This window comes from Triticum aestivum, chromosome 5D (assembly GCF_018294505.1).
Source record: "Triticum aestivum cultivar Chinese Spring chromosome 5D, IWGSC CS RefSeq v2.1, whole genome shotgun sequence".
Classification (NCBI taxonomy): Eukaryota; Viridiplantae; Streptophyta; class Magnoliopsida; order Poales; family Poaceae; genus Triticum; species Triticum aestivum.
In genome coordinates this window covers 244,857,096-244,882,070 of record NC_057808.1, presented here as the reverse complement: position 1 = coordinate 244,882,070, position 24,975 = coordinate 244,857,096, and the positions used below count along the sequence as shown (strand labels likewise).

General features: G+C 43.1%; 1 protein-coding gene across 1 annotated transcript; it reads left to right on the top strand.

The window, feature by feature from the left end:
• Positions 1-14,696: 14,696 nt before the first annotated feature.
• Positions 14,697-22,932, top strand: LOC123120454 (protein ZINC INDUCED FACILITATOR-LIKE 1). Its single transcript, XM_044540448.1, has 18 exons — positions 14,697-15,262; positions 15,603-15,643; positions 16,259-16,319; positions 16,522-16,624; positions 16,751-16,853; positions 16,967-17,020; positions 17,103-17,165; positions 17,235-17,284; positions 17,371-17,446; positions 17,536-17,706; positions 17,923-18,010; positions 18,115-18,200; positions 18,298-18,405; positions 18,571-18,615; positions 18,742-18,830; positions 19,162-19,205; positions 19,502-19,595; positions 22,328-22,932. The coding sequence occupies exons 1-18, from the start codon at positions 15,103-15,105 to the stop codon at positions 22,701-22,703; spliced, it is 1,812 nt and encodes a 603-aa protein (XP_044396383.1). The 5' UTR covers positions 14,697-15,102; the 3' UTR covers positions 22,704-22,932.
• The last annotated feature ends 2,043 nt before the right edge of the window (positions 22,933-24,975 follow it).

The following is a 24,975-nucleotide window of genomic DNA, read 5'->3' as shown; positions in this document are numbered from 1 at the left end:
GTGTCTGATTAATGATCCCCGCCAATCACATACCAAACCTCGAGCCGCGAGATAGAGTGCCAATCGTGTGGGGGCCGGTTGTCTTGCCAGATCTTTACATTTTCTTTTTTGACACCAGATATTTACATCATCTGATGATTTTTTTAACTCGCACACAAGTACACAAAAATATGATTTTTCAAATCGTTTTGGTTAGGTGTTGCATGTAGATGTAGTTCAAATTCGAATTACGGTCAGTAAATGGTTAGAAAATCACTTAAATGTCTTTAAAAAGTCAAATGACCCCTGAAAATTTCCAAATTTTCACATGACAGTTGTATTAGTGCATGTTAAACGTAGGAAAAAAATTGAAGGCCGTAAGAGGAAGCTATTTCCCATCCGTCAGCAAACATGCATTGTTCCCTCTCGGAACCACGAACCTTCTAGTGAGTTGCTCCGGTTTGTAAGGGGTGTGTGTCCAAACTTTCGTCAGACAGGCCAATTTTTTTACCACATCATCTTGGTGGCATGACATTAAATCAAGTAACGTTTCATGTTTTTCTGATCATTTTTTAATTTTTTGGAATTAAAATTCCATGGCATGCACTCCATGCATGTGCCCATGCCTTGACACCAATATGTTTGAAAATTCCTTCAAATTTACTGCACTTGGAATTAACTCGCACACAAGTGCACAAAAATATGATTTTTCAAACCGTTTTGGTTAGGCGTTGCATGTAGATGTAGTTTAAATTTGAATTACGGTCATTAAATGGTTAGAAAATCACTTAAATGTCTTTAGAAGGTCAAATGACCCCTGAAATTTACCAATTTTTCACATGACAGTTGCACGTTAAACGTAGTAAAAAATTTGAAGGCCGTAAGAGGAAGCTATCTCCCATTCGTCATCAAACATGCATTGTTCCCTCTCGGAACCACGAACCTTCTACCGAGTTGCTCCGATTTGTGAGGGGCGTGTGTCCAAACATTCGTCAAACATGCCAATTTCTTTACCACATCATCTTGGTGGCATGACATTACATCAACCAAGGTTTCATGTGTTTTTGATCATTTTTCTATTTTTTTTGAATTAAAATGCCACGTCACTCCATGCATACGTATGCATGTGTCCATGTCGTGAGACCAATATACTTGAAAATTCCTTCTAATTTACTGCACATGGAATTAACTCGCACACAAGTACACAGATATGATTTTTCAAACCGTTTTGGTTAGGCGCTGCATGTAGATGTAGTTCAAATTTGAATTACGGTCATTAAATGGTTAGAAAATCAATTAAATGTCTTTAAAATGTCAAATGACCCCTAGAATTTTCCAAAATTTCACATTGCAGTTGTAGTAGTGCACGTTAGACGTAGAAAACATTTAAAGGCCGTAAGAGGAAGCTATCTCCCGTTCGTTATCAAACATGCATTGTTCCCTCTCGGAAACACGAACATTCTAGCGAGTTGCTCCGGTTTGTGAGGGGTGTGTGTCCAAACTTTCGTCGAACAAGCCAATTTCTTTACCACATCATCTTGGTGGCATGACATTAAATCAAGCAAGGTTTCATGTTTTTCTGATCATTTTTTAATTTTTTGGAATTAAAATGCCATGGCATGCACTCCATGCATGTGCCCATGCCTTGACACCAATATGTTTGAAAATTCCTTCTAATTTACTGCACATGGAATTAACTCGCACACAAGTACACAAAATATGATTTTTCAAACCGTTATTGTTAGGCGTTGCATGTAGATGTAGTCCAAATTTGAATTACGGTCATTACATGGTTAGAAAATCACCTAAATGTCTTTAAAAGGTCAAATGACCCCTCAAATTTACCAAATTTTCACATGACAGTTGTATTAGTGCACGTTAAACGTAGGAAAAAAATTGAAGACCCTAAGAGGAAGCTATCTCCCATTCGTTATCAAACATGCATTGTTCCCTCTCGGAACCACGAACCTTCTAGCGAGTTGCTCCGGTTTGTGAGGGTGTGTGTCCAAACGTTCATCAAACATGCCAATTTCTTTACCATATCATCTTGGTGGCATGACATTACATCAACCAAGGTTTCATGTGTTTCTGATCATTTTTATTTTTTTTGAATTAAAATGCCATGTCACTCCATGCATACGTATGCATGTCTCCATGTTGTGAGACCAATATGTTTGAAAATTCTTCTAATTTACTGCACATGGAATTAACTCGCACACAAGTACACAGATATGATTTTTCAAACCATTTTGGTTAGGCGTTGCATGTAGATATAGTTCAAATTTGAATTACGGTCATTAAATGGTTAGAAAATCAATTAAATGTCTTTAAAAGGTCAAATGACCCCTATAATTTTCCAAAATTTCACATTACAGTTGTAGTAGTGCACGTTAGACGTTGAAATTTTTTGAAGGCCGTAAGAGGAAGCTATCTCCTGTTCGTCATCAAACATGCATTGTTCCCTCTCGGAACCACGAACCTTCTAGCGAGTTGCTCTGGTTTGTGAGGGGTGTGTGTCCAAACTTTCGTCAAACATGCCAATTTCTTTACCACATCATCTTGGTGGCATGACATTACATCAACCAAGGTTTCATGTGTTTCTGATTTTTTTTGAATTAAAATGCCATGCCACTCCATGCATACGTATTCATGCATATGTGTCCATGTCGTGATACAAATATGTTTCAAAATTCCTTCTAGTTTACTGCACATGGAATTAACTCGCACACAAGTACACAAATATGATTTTTCAAACCGTTTTGGTTAGGCGTTGCATGTAGATGTAGTTCAAATTTGAATTACGGTCATTAAATGGCTAGAAAATCACTTAAATGTCTTTAAAAGGTCAAATGACCCCTAGAATTTTCAAAAATTTCACATTACAGTTGTAGTAGTGCATGTTAGACGTAGAAAAAAATTTGAAGTCCGTAAGAGGAAGCTATCTCCCGTTCGTCATCAAACATGCATTGTTCCCTCTCGGAACCGCGAGCCTTCTAGCGAGTTGCTCCGTTTTGTGAGGGGTGCGTGTCCAAACGTTCTAAAAACATGCCAATTTCTTTACCATATCATCTTGGTGGCATGACATTACATTAACCAAGGTTTCATGTGTTTCTGATCATTTTTCTATTTTTTTAATTAAAATGCCATGTCACTCCGTGCATACGTATGCATATGTCCATGTTGTGAGACCAATATGTTTGAAAATTCCTTCTAATTTACTGCACATGGAATTAACTCGCACACAAGTACACAGATATGATTTTTCAAACCATTTTGGTTAGGCGTTGCATGTAGATGTAGTTCAAATTTGAATTACGGTCATTAAATGGTTAGACAATCACTTAAATGTCTTTAAAAGGTCAAATGACCCCTAGAATTTTCTAAAATTTCACATTACAGTTGTAGTAGTGCACGTTAGATGTTGAAAAAATTTGAAGGCCGTAAGAGCAGGCTATCTCCCGTTCGACATCAAACATGCATTGTTCCCTCTCGGAACCACGAACCTTCTAGCGAGTTGCTCTGGTTTGTGAGGGGTGTGTGTCCAAACTTTCGTCAAACATACCAATTTCTTTACCACATCATCTTGGTGGCATGACATTACATCAACCAAGGTTTCATGTGTTTCTGATTTTTTTTGGAATTAAAATGCCATGCCACTCCACGCATACGTATTCATGCATATTTGTCCATGTCGTGATACAAATATGTTTCAAAATTTCTTCTAGTTTACTGCACATGGAATTAACTCGCACACAAGTACACAAATATGATTTTTCAAACCGTTTTGGTTAGGCGTTGCATGTAGATGTAGTTCAAATTTGAATTACGGTCATTAAATGGCTAGAAAATTACTTAAATGTCTTTGAAAGGTCAAATGACCCCTAGAATTTTCAAAAATTTCACATTACAGTTGTACTAGTGCACGTTAGACGTAAAAAAAAATTGAAGGCCGTAAGAGGAAGCTATCTCCCGTTCGTCATCAAACATGCATTGTTCCCTCTCGGAACCACGAGCCTTCTAGTGAGTTGCTCCGGTTTGTGAGGGGTATGTGTCCAAACTTTGATCAAATATGCCAATTTTTTTACCACATCATCTTGGTGACATGACATTACATCAACCACGGTTTCATGTATTTCTGATTTTTTTTTTAATTTTTTGGAATTAAAATGCCATGTCACTCCATACTTAATTGTGTCATAGCCGTTAGACCAATATGTTTGAAAATTCCTTCCAATTTACTGCACATGGAATTAAATCACACACAAGTACACGAAATATGAGTTTTCAAACCGTTATGGTTAGCTGTTGCATGTACATGTAGTTCAAATTTCAATTACGGTCATTAAATGGCTAGAAAATCACTTAAATGTCTTAGAAGGTCAAATGACCCCTGAAATTTTCCAGAATTTGACATGACAGTTGTATTAGTACTACAAAATTTCTCGTTCATTTAAAACACCATCCGTTGGCACTTTATTCCAAATTCGTTTTTCACAGCTAATAAAAAATATCTACAACATCACACACAGTTATTTTCTAGGAAACGTTTGCGAGTACGAGTACTACAACCTTGAGGGCGGCGCCGAGGACGAGGACGAGGACGTGGTCGACTTCAGCAGGGGGACGCAGAGTCCACCAACGGCGGCATGTCTCCAGGACAAGTCATCGACGTCTCATCTCACACCGACAATGCATAGGCCGGCGCGGCAGTGGATTTTTAATTATGCGTACTTAGGCTTTGTTTTTAATGTTGGTCTTTTGTTAGAGCAATGTTTAGGTCAACTGGCTCTGTGTAATTACTAAAATTGCTCGATTCAGTAAGTATGGTCTGTCTACTGTACGCTCTTTTGTGTGCCCAAATTAGCAAGCGATGTTAAATTATGCAATGACGTATCCGGGGAAATTTTCACCAAAATTTGAATTATCAAACTCATCCAATGCGCGTAAAGCAGAAGAATCGTTTGCGATGCACACAATCATTCAAAGTGAATGGTACGGCGGCACCGCGCGTTCAAAGTGAATGTGCCCATGCCTTGAGACCAAAATTTGAATTATCAAACTCATCTCATGCGTGTAAAGAAGAAGAATCGTTTGCGATGCACACAATCATTCAAAATGAATGGTCCGGCGGCATCGCGCGCAAAGTTTCCCTCCACATTTCCAAAATTTTGGCCTACCGCCAAAATATCTACCCCCGCCCCCCTTCCCCCCTTCCCCATCCCCTTTTCTCCCCGACCACAAGTCACATTTCCCCTGTTTCCTCCTTGCTTCCTTCCTTGCTAAGCTATAGCCGCTTCCTCGCTCTCGTTGTCTCGCATCCTACCGCCGGGGTCGCCATGGTCTTCTTCAAAGACATCTCCAGTGGTTCCTCCTCCTCCGACTACTCCTTCACCACCCGGGTATGCCTCTCTTCTATCTCTCGGGCTATGACTTGGAATGAAGGATTTTTACCCGGAGGTCGATTTGAGTCGTTTCTTCCTCTTGTAGCTCCCTAAGACAATCAGTGGCAACGAATGGAGCGGGGTGGCTGAAGATCTATCTGCTCATTGTCACCATCAATCTCCATGTGTGAAGCTAGTTGCGTTTGATTCTGTGGACAGTGGGAGGAAGTTTCTGGCATGTGCAGAGAAGGTTAGACCCTCTTTCGTTGTTACAAATCATTTGTTAGATGTGATTCAGACACTGTCACGGTCCCAACCCATTCATACCACACCTTCAACCAAATGCATCCTAAGACAGTGTCACAGTTTGTACCTAGTATCTTAAATTGTTGCCATCTCATCAGCGGTGCCATTAGAAAATTATTTGGCACCGCTTCAGCAGTTTGTGCGGCCAACTTTGGTACACACATCCGAGCAGCCAAGCAGCAAAATACTAAATCTTTATGGCACGAAGGAACTGGGCATCGGAGCAACTACGTGCTCCGGAGTCCGGGTCCCTGATTTTTTTCCGCTGCATCGTCTCGCCAGTGCAGGGCACCGGTGCAAGATGTAGCAACAGTTGTCTTTACCCCAGTTTTGGCATACATAGTGGACGGCCTTAGTGCTATTAGTTCTATGTTACTAAATTTGTGCATGTACACACCTGTTAGTATCAACTTGCTGTCATCCAAACACTGGCGCTATGATGTTGCAGTTATATTTACCTTCCTCATAAAATATTCAATTTGTTATTTATTGTACATGAGTAAGAACTTGTAGCGTCGTTGTAGTTAATTATAGCTTCTGATGTTCTAGAATTTGGTTGTTGTCTCAGTACCAATTATTTCATTTGCACATTGATATTTTTTAGAAGATATGTCATAATTAACATGTTTCTTCAGTTTTTCAAAATAAGCATTGGTGATTTTCTATGTTGCTATAAACCCATTTCCCCTACAATTGTTACTGATCTAGTTTTAAATATTATAGGATGAATGGAAGTGTTTTTACTTGGAGTGAGTTGATCAAGAGTGGCCACAGTCTTTGAAGATGTGCCTAACAAAGCTCTGGAGCATGTATGAGGAAGAGAACACTCGTAGGCTTAGAGAACGTCTTGTCAACGCTGAAGCATATTTCAAGACGCGGGATAAAAAGTTGAAGATGGAGAATGAGCTCAGATTTTTTAAATCAGACTTTGCTAAGATGGTGTTGGCGAAGGAGGAGGCACTTTCCCAGTTGGCCCGTGCAAAACGGGTTCTTACTGAACTAAAAGCAGAGGTGGATAAGACGAGCCTGGATGATCTCGATTAGGGAAATGAATATATTGTTCTTATGAAGTTGAACTAGCTATATGTTGTACTGTGTTGTTTTCATGTAGCTAATGTACTGTGATGTTATAATATATTTATGTGCCTGATATGAAATTGGCAAACAGCTATTCGATATGAAATGTGAATTTGCGTAATACTGGAATTATTAATTATAAACTAATAAACCTACTAAATGTGTCATGGACCTTTGCAAACGGTTCTAGCAGTAAAAGCGCTTGCGATGGATAGCCCAATGCCACACAGTTTTCTTCATCAAATCGTGTGTGATATAGTTGATAAAAGCAAACCGTTAACCAAGAAAGACCGTGTGTGATAGTTACACCTTTCACACACGAGCCTACACATAAAACTGTGTGGGATGTACGTCCGAACAGAAACGTTTTCCCTGGATTGACTGTGTGGAATGTACATAAAAACGGAAACGTATTCCTTGGATTGACTGTGTGTGATATACATACGAACAGAAATGTTTTCCTATGATTCACCGTGTGGGATGTACATACCTACGGAAATGATTTTCTCGGATTATTGTGTGGGATGTACATACCTACGGAAATGATTTTCTCGGATTACCATGTGGGATGTACATACATACGGAAATGGTTGGGTTTCGATGCCTCGCCCGATCACACATGGCCCCAGTCTGGGTCCCAGGAGGGCCTATCCCCGATGATTTCTGGGTCGTGTGGGAAGGACACCCTATCGCACACACTCACTTGGCGACGGTTCCAAATGCCATCGCGGAAAGGGGTTAAAACCGTTTGTTTAGGACCGACGCGCACCAGTGGATGGAGACATAGAAATTTGTAAAATACATATGGATCTGAATGTAGCAAACCCGTTGACTAAACCTCTTCCGGCAAAGCATGATCAACACCAAGACTCCTTGGGTGTTAGATTCATTACTATGTAATCTAGATTATTGACTCTAGTGCAAGTGGGAGACTGTTGGAAATATGCCCTAAAAGCAATAATAAAGTGGTTATTATTATATTTCCTTAATCATGATAAAGGTTTATTATTCATGCTAGAATTGTATTGATTGAAAACTTAAATACATGTGTGAATACATAAGCAAATACCAAGTCCCAAGTATGCCTCTACTAGACTAGCTTGTTGAACAAAAGATGACTAAGGTTTCCTGACCATAGACATGAGTTGTCATTTGATAACGGGACAAGTCCCATCCGTTAGCTTAGCATATGATTGTTCAGTTTATTGCTACTGCTTTCTTAATGTCAAATACATATTTCTTCCACCATTAGATCATGCAACTTCCGGATACCGGAGAAATACCTTGTGTGCTATCAAACATCACAACGTAACTGGACGATCATAAAGTTGCTCTACATGTATCTACGAAGGTGTCTGTTGAGTTGGCGTGATTCGAGATTGAGATTTGTCTCTTCGTATGACGGAGAGGTATCTCTGGTCCCTCTCGGTAATACAGCATCACAAGAAGCTTGCAAGCAAAGTGACTAAGAAGTTAGTTATGAGATGATGTATTACTGAACGAATAAAGAGACTTGCCGGTAACGAGATTGAACTAGGTATGGAGATACCGACGATCGAATCTCGAGCAAGTAGCATATCAACAGACAAAGGGAACTACGTATGGTGTCATAAAGGTTCGACCGATAAAGATCTTCGTAGAATATGTAGGAACCAATATGGGCATCCAGGTCCCGCTATTATCTATTGACCGGAGAAGCGTCTCGGTCATGTGTACATCATTCTCGAACCCGTAGGGTCTGCACGCTTAACGTTCGTTGACGATATAGTATTATATGAGTTATGTATGTTGGTGACCGAATGTTGTTCGAAGTTTCAGATGAGATCACGGATATGACGAGCAGCTCCGGAATGGTCTTGGGGTAAAGATTGATATATGTGATAATAGTGTTTGGTCTCCGGAAGGGTTCCGTAATTCATCGGAAGGGGTTTCGGATGTTTCCCAAAATGTTCTGGTGCGAGAACACTTTATTTGGGCCAAGGGGTAAAGCCCACGGGGCTTTAAGAAGGTGCAAAAGGAAATTTTGCGGTGGCCTGGGGCTAGACGCAGAGGACCCTGGCGTCTGGTCCTAGAGTCCGAGAAGGACTCTTGCCTTGCGGGCTAAACCGACTTTGAGTAGGCCCTTTCTTCAAGAAACGACCCCAAGGCTCAACATATAAATAGAGGGGCAGGGCTAGCACCCGGAACACATCAAGATTCACCAAGCCCTGTGTCGGCAAACCCGCCCCTTCTAGTTTATCCTCCGTCATAGTTCGTTGTGCTTGGCGAAGCCCTGGGGAGATTGTTAGAGCCTTAGATTTGTCTTTTTTGGTTTGAGAGGATGAACGTATCATGAGTTAAAAAGCCTTAGATTTGTCTTTTTTACACAGTCCTCATTTTGACGTATTTCGTCCTCAAAATTTACACAATTGGTGCACTATGCCTTCAGCTATCTCTCTATTTTTTTTCAGATTTTTTTTTGAAATATAAAAAGTATGAATTTTCATAAATTTATACAGTACTACTCTCTTCGTTCGGAATTACTTGTCATAAAAATGGATGTATCTACAACTAAAATACATCTAGATGCATTCATTTTTTGGACGAGTAATTCCGAAGAGTAGTTGCCGAGAGTCCACAAGTTTCACTTCTCTATGTTGAGTACCCTGGATTGCGTACAGCTCGATCGTCGGTTGCGGTGGCTCCGTCACGCTGCCGCAGCACACAGTGGCCACCACTGCTCGCGCTCACGCCTCATCTTCTCCACAGCTGCCATTAATGCATCATGAGTGTGCAAGCGAGCGCGAGACGCAACGCGGCACACGTACCAACACAGCGACGGCGCCGCTGCTAGCTTCTCCTCAGCCTTTCCTTTCCAGGTCCGACTACCGCGTCTCATCATCTACTCATCTCAATGACTCATCCTTTGAAAAGAAACAAAAGCTTTGTACTACTACTAGTACTGTATTTTCTCTGTAAAAAAATATAGGATTGTTTAGATCACTACTTTATGATCTAGACGATCATATCTTTTATGGAGTAGTATCAAAAACGCTTTTATATTATAAGACGAAGGAAGTAACATTTTATTCCATTAAGAGAAAGGAGTTTAAGGAAGACCTTGGTCATGGAACTTTCTACGTCTCGGCATCCTCCGCGTTCACGCAATGCTTACTTTTTTGGTTGCCCTTTCTTAGAGCAACTTTAGTAGACCCTGCATCCCGCCGGCTCGCAAAACGTGTTTGCACTTTACGCAAAACCGCTTTTACGGGCCGGTACAGGCTGGCACAGATGCAGAGCCCCAAATGGATCCGTAAAAAAAAATATTCGCGAAATATGCTTTTTTACGGGTCGACTTCTGCGGGTTCTGCTCGGGCACCACCGCGACGACCCGCAAACAGAAAAACTGCAAATCTCGTATTTGACATAGGGTTTCACAAACAAGTTCAAATTCAAACGACATAAACAGTTTTACGCGCAAATAAAAGCCAAGTTCATTACGGCAAACGCAAAAGAGGGCCCTGCAAAGGTTTGCGCCCATGTCCGGCATCATCTTGATCGATCTTCACTCCGCGCCATCGAGACCATCTTGAAGTTCATCGGCTCCACCGAATCCACCTCCGGCGCTTGTTCCAATTCCCGCACCGAAAGCATCCACATTGCCACCATATGGAGGAGAGAAAACATCACCAGAACTGTAACACGGACCGACCGACGCGACCATTTTCCTCTTCAAGATTTCTCTCCTTGCCATATCATGCCATGTTTTAAACAAGTTATTTTGACTAAGGATAATCTGGCAAAACGCCATTGGGTGGGTTCTGCTAGATGTAGTTTTTGTGACCATAACGAAACTATCAAACACCTCTTTCTTGATTGTCCGCTCGCTAAGATTCTATGGCGGTCGATTCATATTGCTTTTAATATTAATCCGCCTACTTCCATCAACATGTTATTTGGAACGTGGCTTGATGGGGTTGACTCCGATACAGCGAGGCACATTCGTGTTGGCGTTTGTGCTTTATTATGGGCAGTCTGGAACTGCAGAAATGATTTGGTTTTTAACAGATCAACGAACATTCATTTTTTGCAGGTTATCTTCAGGGCCATAGCGTTGATCCGTATGTGGTCGGTACTCACTCCGGCGGAGGCCAGGGAGCGTTTGGTTACTGCGTCTACCCGATGGGAGATGGTAGCTCAGGATATTTTCAACCGGTTTGGATGGCGGTCATGTAATAGGATAGGCATGTAGTGCTCCTTTTTTTTGCCAGCCGGTTGTGGCTTTTCTGTTTAGCTCTTGTGAGCGTTTTGTTTATTTCATACTTCGAGACTTGGAGACTTGTTGCTGGATTTTTTTTTAATAATATGAGCCGTATGCATCTTTCTGATGCAGAGGCTGGGGTAAAACCCCTTTTCGAAAAAAATATCATGCCATGTTTTGATGAGGTCGTCCATGTCATTGCGGTTCATTGACATGATCTTGTTCTCTTCGGCAAGCAACATGGACATGGATTTGTTTTCACCGGCGCGTGCTCTTCTCTCCTCGATGGCAGCTTTGCGCAGCCCCTCTTCCTTGAGCAATTGCCACTTTTCTTGCTTCTCCTTTGCCTTCTTCTCGGCCAATTCTTTCTTGATCTCCAACGACTTCAACAACATCGACTCGTTGGATTGCACCATGGCATCAATCTTCTCCCTCAAGCTCGATGCTTCTTGCTCTCTCTTCATCTTCTCTTTAGTCTTCATGTCGCCATCGGGCTTGTGCAAATTTCTTGGGCCATCATCATCCTCATCTTCATTTATGTTTGTAAGTGAGCCTCTCTTTGGTGGGGATTCTTTGTCGATCAACTTCCACTTCTCGCACTTTTGGAGCAACTCCCAACAATGCTCTAGTTTGAAGAATCTGCCTTCCGAAGCTTCCATGTTCTTGTATCTATGTTAAGCAATCTTGTCCTGCACAATGTGAACAAAGTGATCCAATCATTTCTCATGATGCAATATGATGATGCACAACTTGAACAATGGCAAAACAAACTCACATAGTCGGACTTCATGGTGCCACTAGGAGGTGCATTGCGTACTTGCTCCAAGCAAGCTGCCCAACGGCTGCACATAGGCTTGATATTCTCCCAACACCCTTGAAGCGACCAAAATGTGCGTGGAGTCCTATTGGGATGCTTTGCCATAATGCAAAAGTATTGATCTTCGATCCTTTGCCAATATCTCTTGTCGGTTTGAGAAGTACTCGTGCATGCATCAAGAGACACCGCACTCCATGCTTGGATCAAAGCTTAATCTTCCAAGATCGTGTAGTTCTTCGATCTTTGGCTTTTCCCAGTTTTTGCTTGCGATTGATCATACGCTTCCGCTTCGATCTCCTCCAATTCGTCCGCACAACCATGATCATCCATGCCGCCCTCCGTTTCATTGTAGTCGAACGGTTCGAAAGGGGCTTGATCAATGTCAACCGCGTTCGTGTCCAACAAGTTCACGAACTCGGTTGTTGCATTGTTCGAACCACCGCTATAGCGAACGATAACAAGTCACGAGCTATCGAGAATAATGGCGAAAATGAAAGGAAATCGCCAAGACCGAAGACGCATACCTTCCGGCCATTTCGTCGAACACCTCGCTCGCGGGGGGAGCGGCATCGTTGAACGGCATCGCCGGAGCACCTCCTTGCGGGGGGATGAAGTGAGAGGATGAAGAAGGCGGCTTCTTTGAAGCCGGAACCTTCCTCCGCTTTACGCCCACGGCCTTGCCGACCTTCTCCGCCGCCGGCCGGGATCACGCTGCCCCGTTGGCGCCCGGAGCGCGGGCCATCGCGGCGGGGGCAGCCGGATTCCCGCCCTGCACGACCACGTTGCCCTGCCGCTTGCGGGCAGGCGCGGCATGTGCTTGGGCGACGGCGGTGGGGCCAACATGGCCGGCGACGAGATCCGCCCGAGGGGAAGGAGCGTGCGCAACCTCGACGGTGACGGGGAACAGCATGGGGTCGTCCATGGCGGCGAGGGACGGCCGAGGAGGAGGAACCGGAGCTTGCGGGGGGGGGGGGGGGGGGGGCAATGGTGGCAGAGGGTGCGGGGAGCGGGAAAGGGCGCGCGGAATTGTCCCTCCCGCCAAATCTCACGGCGGATAGGGGTTGAGCTCGGGTCAGCCTCCCAGCCCGTGAAGATAGAGGTTGGGGAAGAAGATTTGCCGCGCCCCACAAAAATATTTGCGGACCGGGGCGGGATGCGGGGTCTGATCGTGCAGATTTTCCGGCTCCGACCCGCAATTTGGCGGTTATTTTACGGGCCGGGGCGGGATGCGGGGTCTGTTGCTCTTATCCGACGGAAACAAACACCACTGCTCACCCGGTATCTGGGCCAGATCTTCTAAGAACCACCCAACATATGGTCTTGTTTTCTTTTCTGCCCAAGCAGAGATTACTGGCATATATCATGACGGAACCAAAGGGGGAAGCTTCCACAATAATAGAAAAAAAGAAGAAGAGGAAGATGATTTCACTGCTTTATTAGATCAAGACACGGATCAGTGGGTGACAAAAGCTAGCCAGGCAACATGCCGGTGAAAACGATCGAATCGATCATGATGAAGAAATAATTCGGCATGTGAAGCCCTGGACCTAGCCTTTTGTAAAAGCATCTTTATTTTTTGAGATGTTGTAAAAGCATCTTTACCATCGCGTCGCAACGCACTCACACACACAGTCACCTACCTACGTAGCCGCTCAACCTATCTGTTGTACTCCTCTTCTCCAATGGCCGTATTGCTTTCTTCTTACTTCAGGCCTTGGTGTACTCTCATGTACACTTTTTCTTAAAGAGCTGGAATGGAATTAAGCACCTGTTGGTGCCATGTTTTGTTCAAAAAAAAAAGATTAAACCTACGCAGCCGCTCGTGAATGATCCAAACAAATAAGATTCGGCCCAAAGACATGTCCTTACTCCTGCCACTGGCCCATCCACCACTGTCCCCGCAAAGTATAGAAGTTTAGAAAAAAGTAGAAGTTTCGAAAGAAAGAAAAACAGAAGTAATTAGTACTCCCTCTATCCGACAATATTTATCGCAGAAATAGATATTAATGAATGCATATAAAGTTAAAATATGTCTACATACATTCATTTCTCCAACGGTATTGCCGAACGGAGGGAGTACGTATTCACTCCATCATAAAATAAGTAAACGAATGAGGGAGTAACTGGGTGCGGATCTTCGTCAAAATTGCCGTTGTGATGAGTTCCGGCTTGTGAATGAAGAACTGTTGTCACCGACTACGTACTACTCTAGCAAGTGGCATGATTCATAGGATTGGTTGTGTTCATTCAATGGCATCATGCTTACTTATCATGCATGGCCGAACTGATCGGCTGTCGCGAAGTCTGCAGATTAATCCGTGACAGTAACCACTATGTTGGGTGACAAAAGGATACCCAAGATGATCACTTCCGACCAGGGAAAAGGGAAAGACTGTGCATGTGATGGAGGAGTAGACGTGTTATTTTTTTTCTTTTATTTTTGCAGGGGAAAGAAGATGTGATGGACCAGTAGGCGTTTCATTTTTGTTTTTGTGGGGAAAAGAAAATGTGGTGGACGAGACTGGTGAATGGTGGTGGCATCTTCATCTTTGGTCAGGCCGTTGGAATATTTCCGAAACTGTTTTGTTTGCTTTTACTCGTTATAATAAGGTAAGCCATGGAATGCATCAGTTCGATTTCAAGTACAATACTCATATATACTCCATCCACCTTAAATCCTTTTTAAGTAAAGTAAACTTGTAAAATAACTAATTAAAGGAGAGACGACCAAGCTCGTATCTTATTTTTCAACCCCGGAAATCTCAGCTTTGTATTTATTTTTTTGGAAAAAAAATTAGCCCCGGCCTTCGCATCAGAACGATGCATACAACCGTAAGCCCAGCTTTGCACCTGGCACTTTCTCTCTATATATACCAGTGCATCGCTGGGGTACGTACCTTCTTCACCCTCAGTTGGTTTGCCAGCTTCAGTGACAGTAACTACGTACGTACTGTAAGCTGGATTTGTCTGGACCTCTGGTGCGCTGGTGGCTCCCGCTGTCCGTCACGCCGCCCGTGCGCCCGCTCCTGAGCCGTGACGTGTCCCTCTCGCGGTGCCCCGGCCGTCTGCTGCCAAGCGGGGCACACGTACCAAGACACGATCCACACGACAAGCTTCTTCAACTAGCCCCCACTCCGACTCCATCGGCCGCCGCTCGTCCTTCCTCTTCTGCCCCGGCCAGCCGCCTCTTCCTCCTTCCTTCCTTCCCCGGCTCAGCCCGCCGCACCTGCCGTCGTCCCGTTCCGCCAGCCAGCCATCATCTCAGAGTAGCCGTCGTCGTCGTGGTCGTCTGGCCGAGAAGGATGGGAGAGTCGCCATCACCGGCGCCGGCGCCGGCGGCTGCCGCCGCCAAGGTGTACTACGAGGGGTGCCCCGGGTGCGCCATGGAGCGGAGGAAGGAGAGCAGCACGGGGACCCCGTACAAGGAGCTCTTCTTCGTCGGGATCACCACCTTTGCATCATGTCAGTATATACTCCTCCCTGTCTAAAACGAAGAGGATTAAATTACTGGTACTGGCATGGTCGATCTTGCTCTTGTCTTGTCTTGTCTTGCTCCTGCGAGCTGGAGTATTTCTTAATTCATCCCTTCTCTCGGTCTTATCTTATAGCCACTGCACGTACTCATTTCTTAAATAATAATGCTTCTGCGTTCTGCCTCAGTTCTTGCTCGTAGTGGTATCATTCTTGGAGCACATACTCCGTATATAATTGACATATTATAATGTTATTACTCGGTTGTATTCCCAACATAACTGATCCTGTCTGTCCGTCCCTCTTGTCTCTATCTATCTATCTTTTTCAGCTTTGCCGATCACGTCGCTGTTCCCGTTTCTCTACTTCATGGTGAGTCTACCTTCACATGCCCATGCCAATTTTCTTCATTCAGTATTCATTTTGTCTCGGTGTTTGTTTTAAGACTGCATAATAGTCCACCTCACCCTAAAAAAATAACACTGCATGATAGTCTCGAACTGCCCAGACATGTCCGGTTCGTCGATAGTTTAAGATACTCCCTCTGTCCCATAATATAAGACGCTCTTGTAACTATGCGAAATTTACCTTTTTGCCAGTAAGCTGTTTTCATCTGTTTTTGCCACTTTTTAATGTTCGGACGGATCCGCATGTCAGTGATACAAACCGAGTGGCCAAAAGCAGATGCCATGCAAAATCCAGTGGCATATATGAAGGAGAGCAACTGTCCGTATCCTAGTGATCACCAGCCAACTATTCTTTTTATTTTCCTGAACGTTTTTATAACCCGACTGTAGGCAGGAAACTCCTTTCCCTGTGTCCCGTTTTAACAATAGGCCTATTCCAGTTAGTAGTTTTTTTGAAACGGATATTCCAGTTAGTAGTTATTCACTCGTTTTGCACCCCTATGATCTGCTATCTTCCTAAGTTATGTATTTTGCAAAATAGAAAATGAAAGTATTCAGGTTTTTCCCTTCTCTAAATCAGATACAAGACTTGCACGTTGCTCAAAGAGAAGAAGATATTGGATTCTATGCTGGATTTCTTGGTAAGATTTTTTTGTACTACATAACTGCCATTCTGTACCAACAAAGTTGATGCACATGTCTTTGTTTCACAAATGTACCAACGTTAATTCTAATTTTGTACTACATACATAGTAAAAGTTTCAATGAGCAACGAAACTCATGCATACTTTGTTTCAGAATAACGCCAATATTCGGTACATAACTGTTACATTTCTCCTGTAGGTGCATCATATATGGTTGGTAGAGGTTTCGCATCGATCTTTTGGGGCATGGTTGCAGATCGCATCGGACGAAAGCCTGTAATTGTATTTTCACTTTTCACGGTGTAAGTATTTGTGATGATATCTTCCCCTCCAAGCGGATGAAAATTTACCACAACATTTAGTTTTCATTTCCTTGTCTTTTATTAGAGAGAAAAAAATGTACACTAATTTCCTCATGCACATTTCAGCATTGTGTTCAACACTTTATTCGGATTAAGTGTGAAATATTGGATGGCTATCACTACAAGGTTGCTTCTTGGTGCACTAAACGGATTTCTAGCACCAATCAAGGTAACTTAAAAAAACAAAAATCGAGGGACAGTTGCAGGAATGAACGACAGCTGTTTTTGTTAATCATGTCAAATGTCTATTTCGATAATGTTATGGTTACACGGGGGATGCAGGCTTACTCCATTGAAGTTTGCCGGGATGACGAACAAGCTTTGGGCATATCAATTGTAAATTCAGTTCGACATAAAACACTTAACTACCTATGTGAAACATTACATGAACTCAGTTTGATCTTTCATAAACATTCAGGTCAATACAGCATGGGGATTAGGCCTTATAATTGGCCCAGCAATTGGGGGCTACCTTGCTCAGGTAATATCACAAGCGTTAATCACATTCACTGAGATTTTCATTTGACCATTTTTGTCTACTTATTACCAGCCAGCCAAACAATATCCACACATTTTCCATGACAAGTCAACATTTGGGAGGTACTCATTTCTCCTATCATTGAACTGTTCATACTTAATGGCATAAATAGTTGCCCATTTTCATGTCCGTGATCCCAATCATGCAGGTTCCCATATCTTCTTCCATGTCTTTGCATATCAATTTTCGCAACCTTCGCCCTCATAAGCTGCATATGGCTTCCGGTATGTACAACCTGAACTATGCATCTTGTATATGTAAATCTATTGAGTTTTGTTTGAATGCTATGTATTCACATTGATGCACTAAACAGGAAACACTACACAAGCACGCGAAGTTTGAAATGGGAGCTGAAACGGCTGAAGCTGGCACAACTCAGGAAAGTACAGAGTCACCTAAGAAGAGCTTATGGAAAAATTGGCCGTTGATGTCGTCAATTATCACATATTGTGTCTTCTCCCTTCATGACACTGCATATAGTGAGGTAATATACAGTATGATGAAATCATGATATATAGAAGTTCTCCAAAAGGATACTGCAGATCTAGGTGCAGTAAATATATTAGTTCTTTTTTAAAACCGAAAATATATTAATTCTTGACCCATTGTATCTAAAATTTATACATATTTTTCATGCAAACTCATCTGCTGCATGCAAGATTAAATTTTCTAACCGTTATTTGTTACAATTCAACATCAGATATTTTCCCTGTGGACTGTAAGTGGTAGAAAATATGGTGGACTTAGCTTTTCATCTAAGGATGTCGGTCAAGTTCTTACAGTGGCAGGTAAGCATAGTTTAATCTATTTCTTCCCTAATGTTTTGAACATTTTTGCATACCTCTTAGTGATTTATTTTTAAGCTGTAAACATGCAATCTGTTTCACTGTAGGTGTCAGTCTTCTTGTATACCAAATCTTTGTTTATCGTTGGCTCAATAATACGCTAGGACCTGTAAACTCAACCCGCATCGCATCTGTGAGTTACTAATATCACTCTTTTTCTTTATGCCAATTTCAGTTTACTTGATAATTCACTGTCTCCTATTTTTGTAAATTGACCATTAGCATTGCAGGCCCTGTCTATACCAATTATTGCTGCTTATCCCTTTATGACACACTTGTCAGGAATAAGACTTGGTCTGGCTCTCTATATTGCAGCAATGATTAAAAGCGTTCTTGCTGTAAGTACTTTACGAGAATATTGTTCCTAAGGTTTAAGCCATCTTTACTTCTAGCTGATGGTTACATACATGTGCCACTAAATCATCATAGATAAGAATGTACACTTGGTAGTCTAATTCAAATATTTTTCTTTCACGAATGCTCATCGCTGCGATGTTGATCAGATAACTAGAGTTTCCGGCACTTCTCTTCTACAAAATAATGCTGTGGTACGTGGCCAACTTATCTCAGTTCACTGGAACACTGCCCGAGATCTTTCTCACAGAAACAATATTTGTCCAATTCACTGATGTATAAACAAATTCCTCATTTGAGTTGGATCTTATTTTGGACAGCCACAAGGGCAAAGAGGTGCTGCGAATGGAATAGCCACAACGTTAATGTCTTTGTTCAAGTCTGTTGCTCCAGCTGGGGCAGGTGTTCTGTAAGTAGTCTTGCTTTCTTAATCTCCTATTTGTTGGAAAGATAAAGAAGAGTAAAGTATTTGATGATCTGAACTTCCCAGTTTGAACAATGGTTTCTGCCCAAGAATGGGACTGTTGTGGAAATACTGGTTCAGTAAACACAGAGATGCTGCTATTATCCATAATCATTAATATCAATGCTAGTCTTATTATTACTTTGCTAGTGTAGTGAACCCATGTGGCTGTGTTACCTGAAGATAAATCTAAAATCCTGAAGCAATTCTAATAACCATAAATCTGTTTTGCAAAAAAGAAGATAAACTTATTGTTGAAAACATTTTGTGATTGCAGATTCTCGTGGGCACAGAAGCGACAGCATGCAGCGTTCTTTCCAGGTAAAATGGTGCAGTTCCAGGAAATACATCAATTGCAGTATCACTAGTTTTCTCAGTTCTCAATGGTTAAAGTATAAGCTGTTGTGTTATAATCACTAAATTACGGTAACCAAAAATAGGTAGTACTCCCTCCGTAAAGAAATATAAGAGCGTTTAGATCACTAAAGTACAATGTAAACCAGTTTTGTTTTCCATAGAACTGAACCAGGCGGAATTTAGCATTTCTATCATATGGTTTGAGTGTATCACTGTCGCTTTGTATAGTACATATCTCATAATTCCTCATGTGTTTTCAGGTGATCAGATGGTGTTCCTTCTACTGAACGTGACAGAGGTCCTTGGGCTCTTGCTGACCTTCAAGCCTTTCCTGGCAGTCCCACAACACTACAAGTAAAACCTGACAGAGTACCTGTTTAGGTAGTGCTATATAGAGCAATGCGTGTGGTTGTGTGGCACTGGCATGCTGTAAGAGTGAAGACTGAAGAGTCTTCTCTTGTTGTACTTGTAGATAGATGTAGCAGTGTTGTTGGCACTGTGACCTAAAGCAATCGATCGGTCGGCCAATCGGGCCATCGATTGCAGTCTTGTATTGCTCCGTCGCTCTCCTAACCTATGTGTAGTACGTAGTAAGGAGGAATAGAGGTAATCTGAATCTTTCAGTTTCTTGATGCAATTGGGGGGCGCCGTTTGCCCTCACCCTGCTTCGGGTCGGAGGAGAAAAACAGAGAACTCTGGAAAACAGTTCAGGCGACGGGTGCTGCGATTGACGGACAGCAGTAGTGGGTCGCCGTTGCGGTGCGAGCTGCTGAACGATTATGTATTACGATGGGTGTGGTCATGGTGGTGGTGAAACGCGGATTGGATCTTCGGGTTGTGATTAGGACTTAGGAGAAGGGGCAGAGCGCTTCGTACCCGCGACCTGGAGCCTGCTCGGCGTGCTCGAAGCCGACGGCACTCCTCCAGCTTTCGCCGACGGGGCTTCATACCCGCCGCGGTGCGAGCGCCCGGCGATGACGCTGTCGGAGGCCTGTGGCGCCGCTCGTCGAGTCGTTTCGTAGCGCCGTCCGACCACGCCTTTCCGCCCGTACAGAGAAGCGCGGTTCGTGCCCGGGTCACGGATAGGATCATAAACGATGGGCTTTTGTGGCCCAAAGTCCCATCTGAAGGCCAGTGGGCTCTTAAGAAACATATGGACGCCAGTTTTCACTAAAATCTTGTTTGTCTCAAAAAAAAAAACCAAAATCTATTTTTTTTAACATCAGTACAGACGCAAGCGCTCATACATGCTCGCATACACTCACCCCTATGAACGCGCGCGCACACATCCTACCCCTATGAGCACCTTCGAGAAATTGAGCCGGTACGTCATCTTGAAATTTACGAAGTCACCGTAGGCGCCTCGTCGTCGACGGGAACGTCTCCTCCCACTGAAAATGCATCGCCGGAAATCTTGAAATAAATCCAGAAATAATGCGAGCACCAGGACTTGAACCCTAGTGGGCTGGGGATACCACTGTCACTCTAACCATCCAACCACATGTTGGTTCGCAAAAAAAAAACTAAAATCTTGTTGCCTAAAAAAATAGAATCTTGTATTTTTTGTCTCAGAAAAATAAACTAAAATGTTATTCACTTTCCTAAAAAACTGAATAGTGAAATCTTGTTCATGGAAAAACAAAAACAAAATTTGAGGGTCATATTCTTGGGTGTGCACTGTGTTAAAAAAAATCAGAGAGCTCCCGTGGAATTGGTTACACGCCATCGCCACCAGAAATTCATGTCCATATTTGTGGTCCTAATTATCACGATCAATCTTGACGATCTCACCGTTTATGATCGATCCATGCGTAGAAGCAAGCACAATCCAAATTAATCGGAGGATACTTAACTTGACATTTAGGCAACTTGGGTAGTTATGGAAGCCAAGCTGAAGCATATGCTAGAGAGACGTAAACTGGGAGGTTTACACGCTTGAAGGCAGACCGGATTATTTAGGTGTAAGACACATAGCTTACACATTTCTTGCACGCAAGGGAGCTCTCTCCCCCACTCGAAAGGAACGAGGGACGATATCTCAACCTGCGATGTGACCTTCATCTTGTTCGTGCTATGTGGACCGATTAATGATTCGCAAAACCGCCCACGCCGAAGATATGGAAAAACCGTCCTTGATGAGGCGTCTAGCCTAAGTATTTCCATACTAGTGTAGGATGCACTACCAGACGAGCTTAAAATTGGGCGAACTGGAAATATATCAGAAACGATATACAGAAATGGATCGCTTAACCCCGAGCACACGTTTCTTGCATTGCATCCACAGTTAAGCAACAGAGAGGAAGCATCTACATAACGAGTTCACGATCGTCGGGGCCATTCGCATATCTGCACACGGTAGCCTGCTGGTCTCTTCATCCATCGCTGAGGTGACGAAGCTAGCTCCATTGGATTGGAACACGCAAGAAGATGGAGGGGGAGACGAACAAGAGGCTGGCCACGCTGGTGGGCTGCAACTACGTGGGCACGCGCTACGAGCTCCGCGGCTGCATCAACGACGTCGACGCCGTGCGGGCCGCCCTCGTCGCCCGCTTCGGCTTCGCGCCGGCCGACGTCGCCGTGCTCACCGACGGGCGCGGCGCCGAGGTGCTCCCGACGGGGGCCAACATCCGGCGCGCGCTCGCGGAGATGGTCGCCCGCGCCGCCCCCGGGGACGTGCTCTTCTTCCACTACAGCGGCCACGGCACGCTCGTCCCGCCGCGACACGGCGACGGCGGCGCGGAGGAGGAGGCGATCGTGCCGACCGACTTCAACCTCATCACGGACGTGGACTTCCGGCAGCTGGTGGACCGGGTGCCGCCGGGCGCGAGCTTCACCATTGTGTCCGACTCGTGTCACAGCGGCGGCCTCATCGACCTGGAGAAGGAGCAGATCGGGCCCTCCGTCGGCTCCGGCCCCGGCGCACCGCCTACGGCTACCGCGCGCACCGCCCGGTTCCTTCCCTACGGCGTGCTCCTCGACCACCTCTCGGCCGTCTCGGGCATGCCTTCCTCCCACCACGTCGCCGACCACCTCGTGGCGCTCTTCGGCGCCGATGCCAGCGCCAAGTTCCACGTTCACGGCGGCAGCGGCAACGGCAGCACCCTGTCCACCACGCCCGCACCGGCGCCAACGCCGCCGCGCCCGGACGAGGGTATCCTGCTGAGCGGGTGCCAGACGAACGAGACCTCCGCGGACGTGCCGGCGTACGAGGCCAGCGGAGGCAAGGCATGCGGGGCGTTCAGCAGCGCGGTGCAGAGCGTGCTGGCGGCGCACCCGGCGCCGCTGAGCAACCGGGAGCTCGTGGAGAAGGCCAGGGCGGTGCTGGAAGAGCAGGGGTTCGAGCAGCACCCGTGTCTCTACTGTACCGACGCCAACGCCGAGGCACCGTTCCTTTCGCAGGACAAGAAGGAGGAGACAGCGGTGGGCGCGGCAAGCCCGGCCATGTCGGCGGCGCTGCTGTAGAGCACGTTCAGCTCACGTGCTATGGAGCGGGCATGCGTTCCTCATGTGTCGTGTTTTACTGTTCCTGCGCACGTCGGATTGGATGAGGGGCCAAACTCACGTGCTATGTTGTTTGTGTGTGGGTCAAGTGTATAAGTGTGTGTATTATATATACACGGATTTGTTATGACTCACTTGCATATACTCACGTGTCATTATTGTAGATTCAAAGTCATGAAATCTTTACTTACAACTCTGTCTTCGCCAATTTCAAGATGTGATGTCGACTTAGTATCTTGAAGGTGTTCATAAATTTGGGGTGTGCATGTGTACATTTAAAGTGACGAGTGTATATGCATGTATGTGAGCATCCACGGTTGCATTATGTTAAAAAGATAAATAACCATGTGGACGCAAAAGAATAATCGTGTATGTGAGCATGTACGGTTGCACTGTGTTAAAAGATAAATAAACGTGCGGACGCAAAAGAAAAAAAAAACTCTGTCTACGCTTTTTATACTTTTTTTGGCTTCTTACACGGTTGTCGTTTTCTTCATCCTTGTTCATACTTCACCGAATGTCTCTATCATTGCAAGGTTTCTGAATTTTTCCTTTTTCAAATCTATGAACTCTTTTAATCGTTTTCGGTTTCATTGTACGAAGATTTTTTACACGTCATGAACAATTTTTTAAAATTGATGGAATAGCAATTTTACATTTTTATGAACGCTTTCCAAGTGGAATGAACACTTAAAAAAATGGTATAACTATCTTGTATATGTTATGACTATTTTAAAAAGAGTCCATAAACAAAACTTTATATTTCTAGAACATTTTAAAAAATCATAAACATTTTTTTAAATAGGTGAACATTTTTTTGAATGCACAAACAATTTCTTTAACATGTGAACATTTTCATAAGTGTTGTGCCTCTGTTTTTAAATGCATACTAACAGCTTTTATATGTCATAGACATTTTAAAATATTGGTCAAACAATTTTTCACTTCTCATGTACATTTTTGAGAGAATGCCATGAATAATTTTTTTCAGCATGTAAGCATTTTTGTGGATGGTAAATAATATTTTTCTAAATGTCATGATCATTTTTATAAATGTGTGAAAGTTTTGAAATGCCATATTTTTATTAAAAATGCAAAAAAAAAAGTATCTGCTCATTTTTTGTGAGTACATTTTTCTTTTATGATGATTTATTTAAATGTTTGATGCATATTATTTTTATATTTTTTAGAATATTTTGAAATATCTACTATTGAAAGGGAATTGGTGGGTTTGCCTTGCCTTCTCCCCGATTTTTCTCCCCATGTATCCCTCCCACTTTTGTTTCTTGTTGATTCTTTTTGTTAATCTTAATCGATGCTGTAAAGAAATAAAACCAATAGAAATAGAGGAATTTCAAATAATCTAACCAAATTTATACTTTCTAAAAAGCACATACTACATTAACTCAATCAAATTAAATAAAATGTTACTGAAATCTCAACTAAATCAAAACTTTTCTTGCATTCCCTACATACACAAATCAAATCAAATCTTACCAAAGGCTTAACTAAACCAAAACTTTCTTTGTCTTCTCCTACTAATACGCAGATTGAATTAAATCTTACCAAAATATTGAATATGGTGAGCGCAAGGTATTTGTCAGATAAGATTGATGTTGAACCACTAGAATATGTAGGCCCCCATTGTAATGCATGGATAATTAACTAATATGTGTGTAAAGAAGGTAAAATTAAAACAAAAAGAAGCAAAGGGTGCGAAGGCTACACCTATGGCCAGCTAACGCAATGGATACCAGTCAAACGCACACCCTCCACGGACGTTGGCTGCTACATGGACCGACTCATCTTACTGTTTTTGTGTGTGAGCTTCCCATCGAATTTGGGAGGGTTCTGAGCATTCTTTTTGAGTTTTTTTTTGGTATTTTAGGTTTTGCTTAATTCTTCATTTCTTTTTTATTACTTCATTTTGTGTTCCCTTAATCCTTATATTTAATTTATCAAAAAAAATTCAAATTTTGAGTGGGCGAACATTTTTTCAGACTCACAAGTATTTCGTGGATCTATGAACAATTTTTAAGTTTCTGAAAGTTTTTCAAATTTTGTGAACATTTTTCAGTCCACAAAATATTTACAAATTCAGGGACATATTTTGATTGTGCACTTTTTTTAGTTCTTGGGCATTTGTTGAATTTCAAAATATTTTTTGTAAATTCATGAACATTTTCCAAATTAGTGAAACTCATATAATTCAAGAACCTGGTTTTGAATTTGT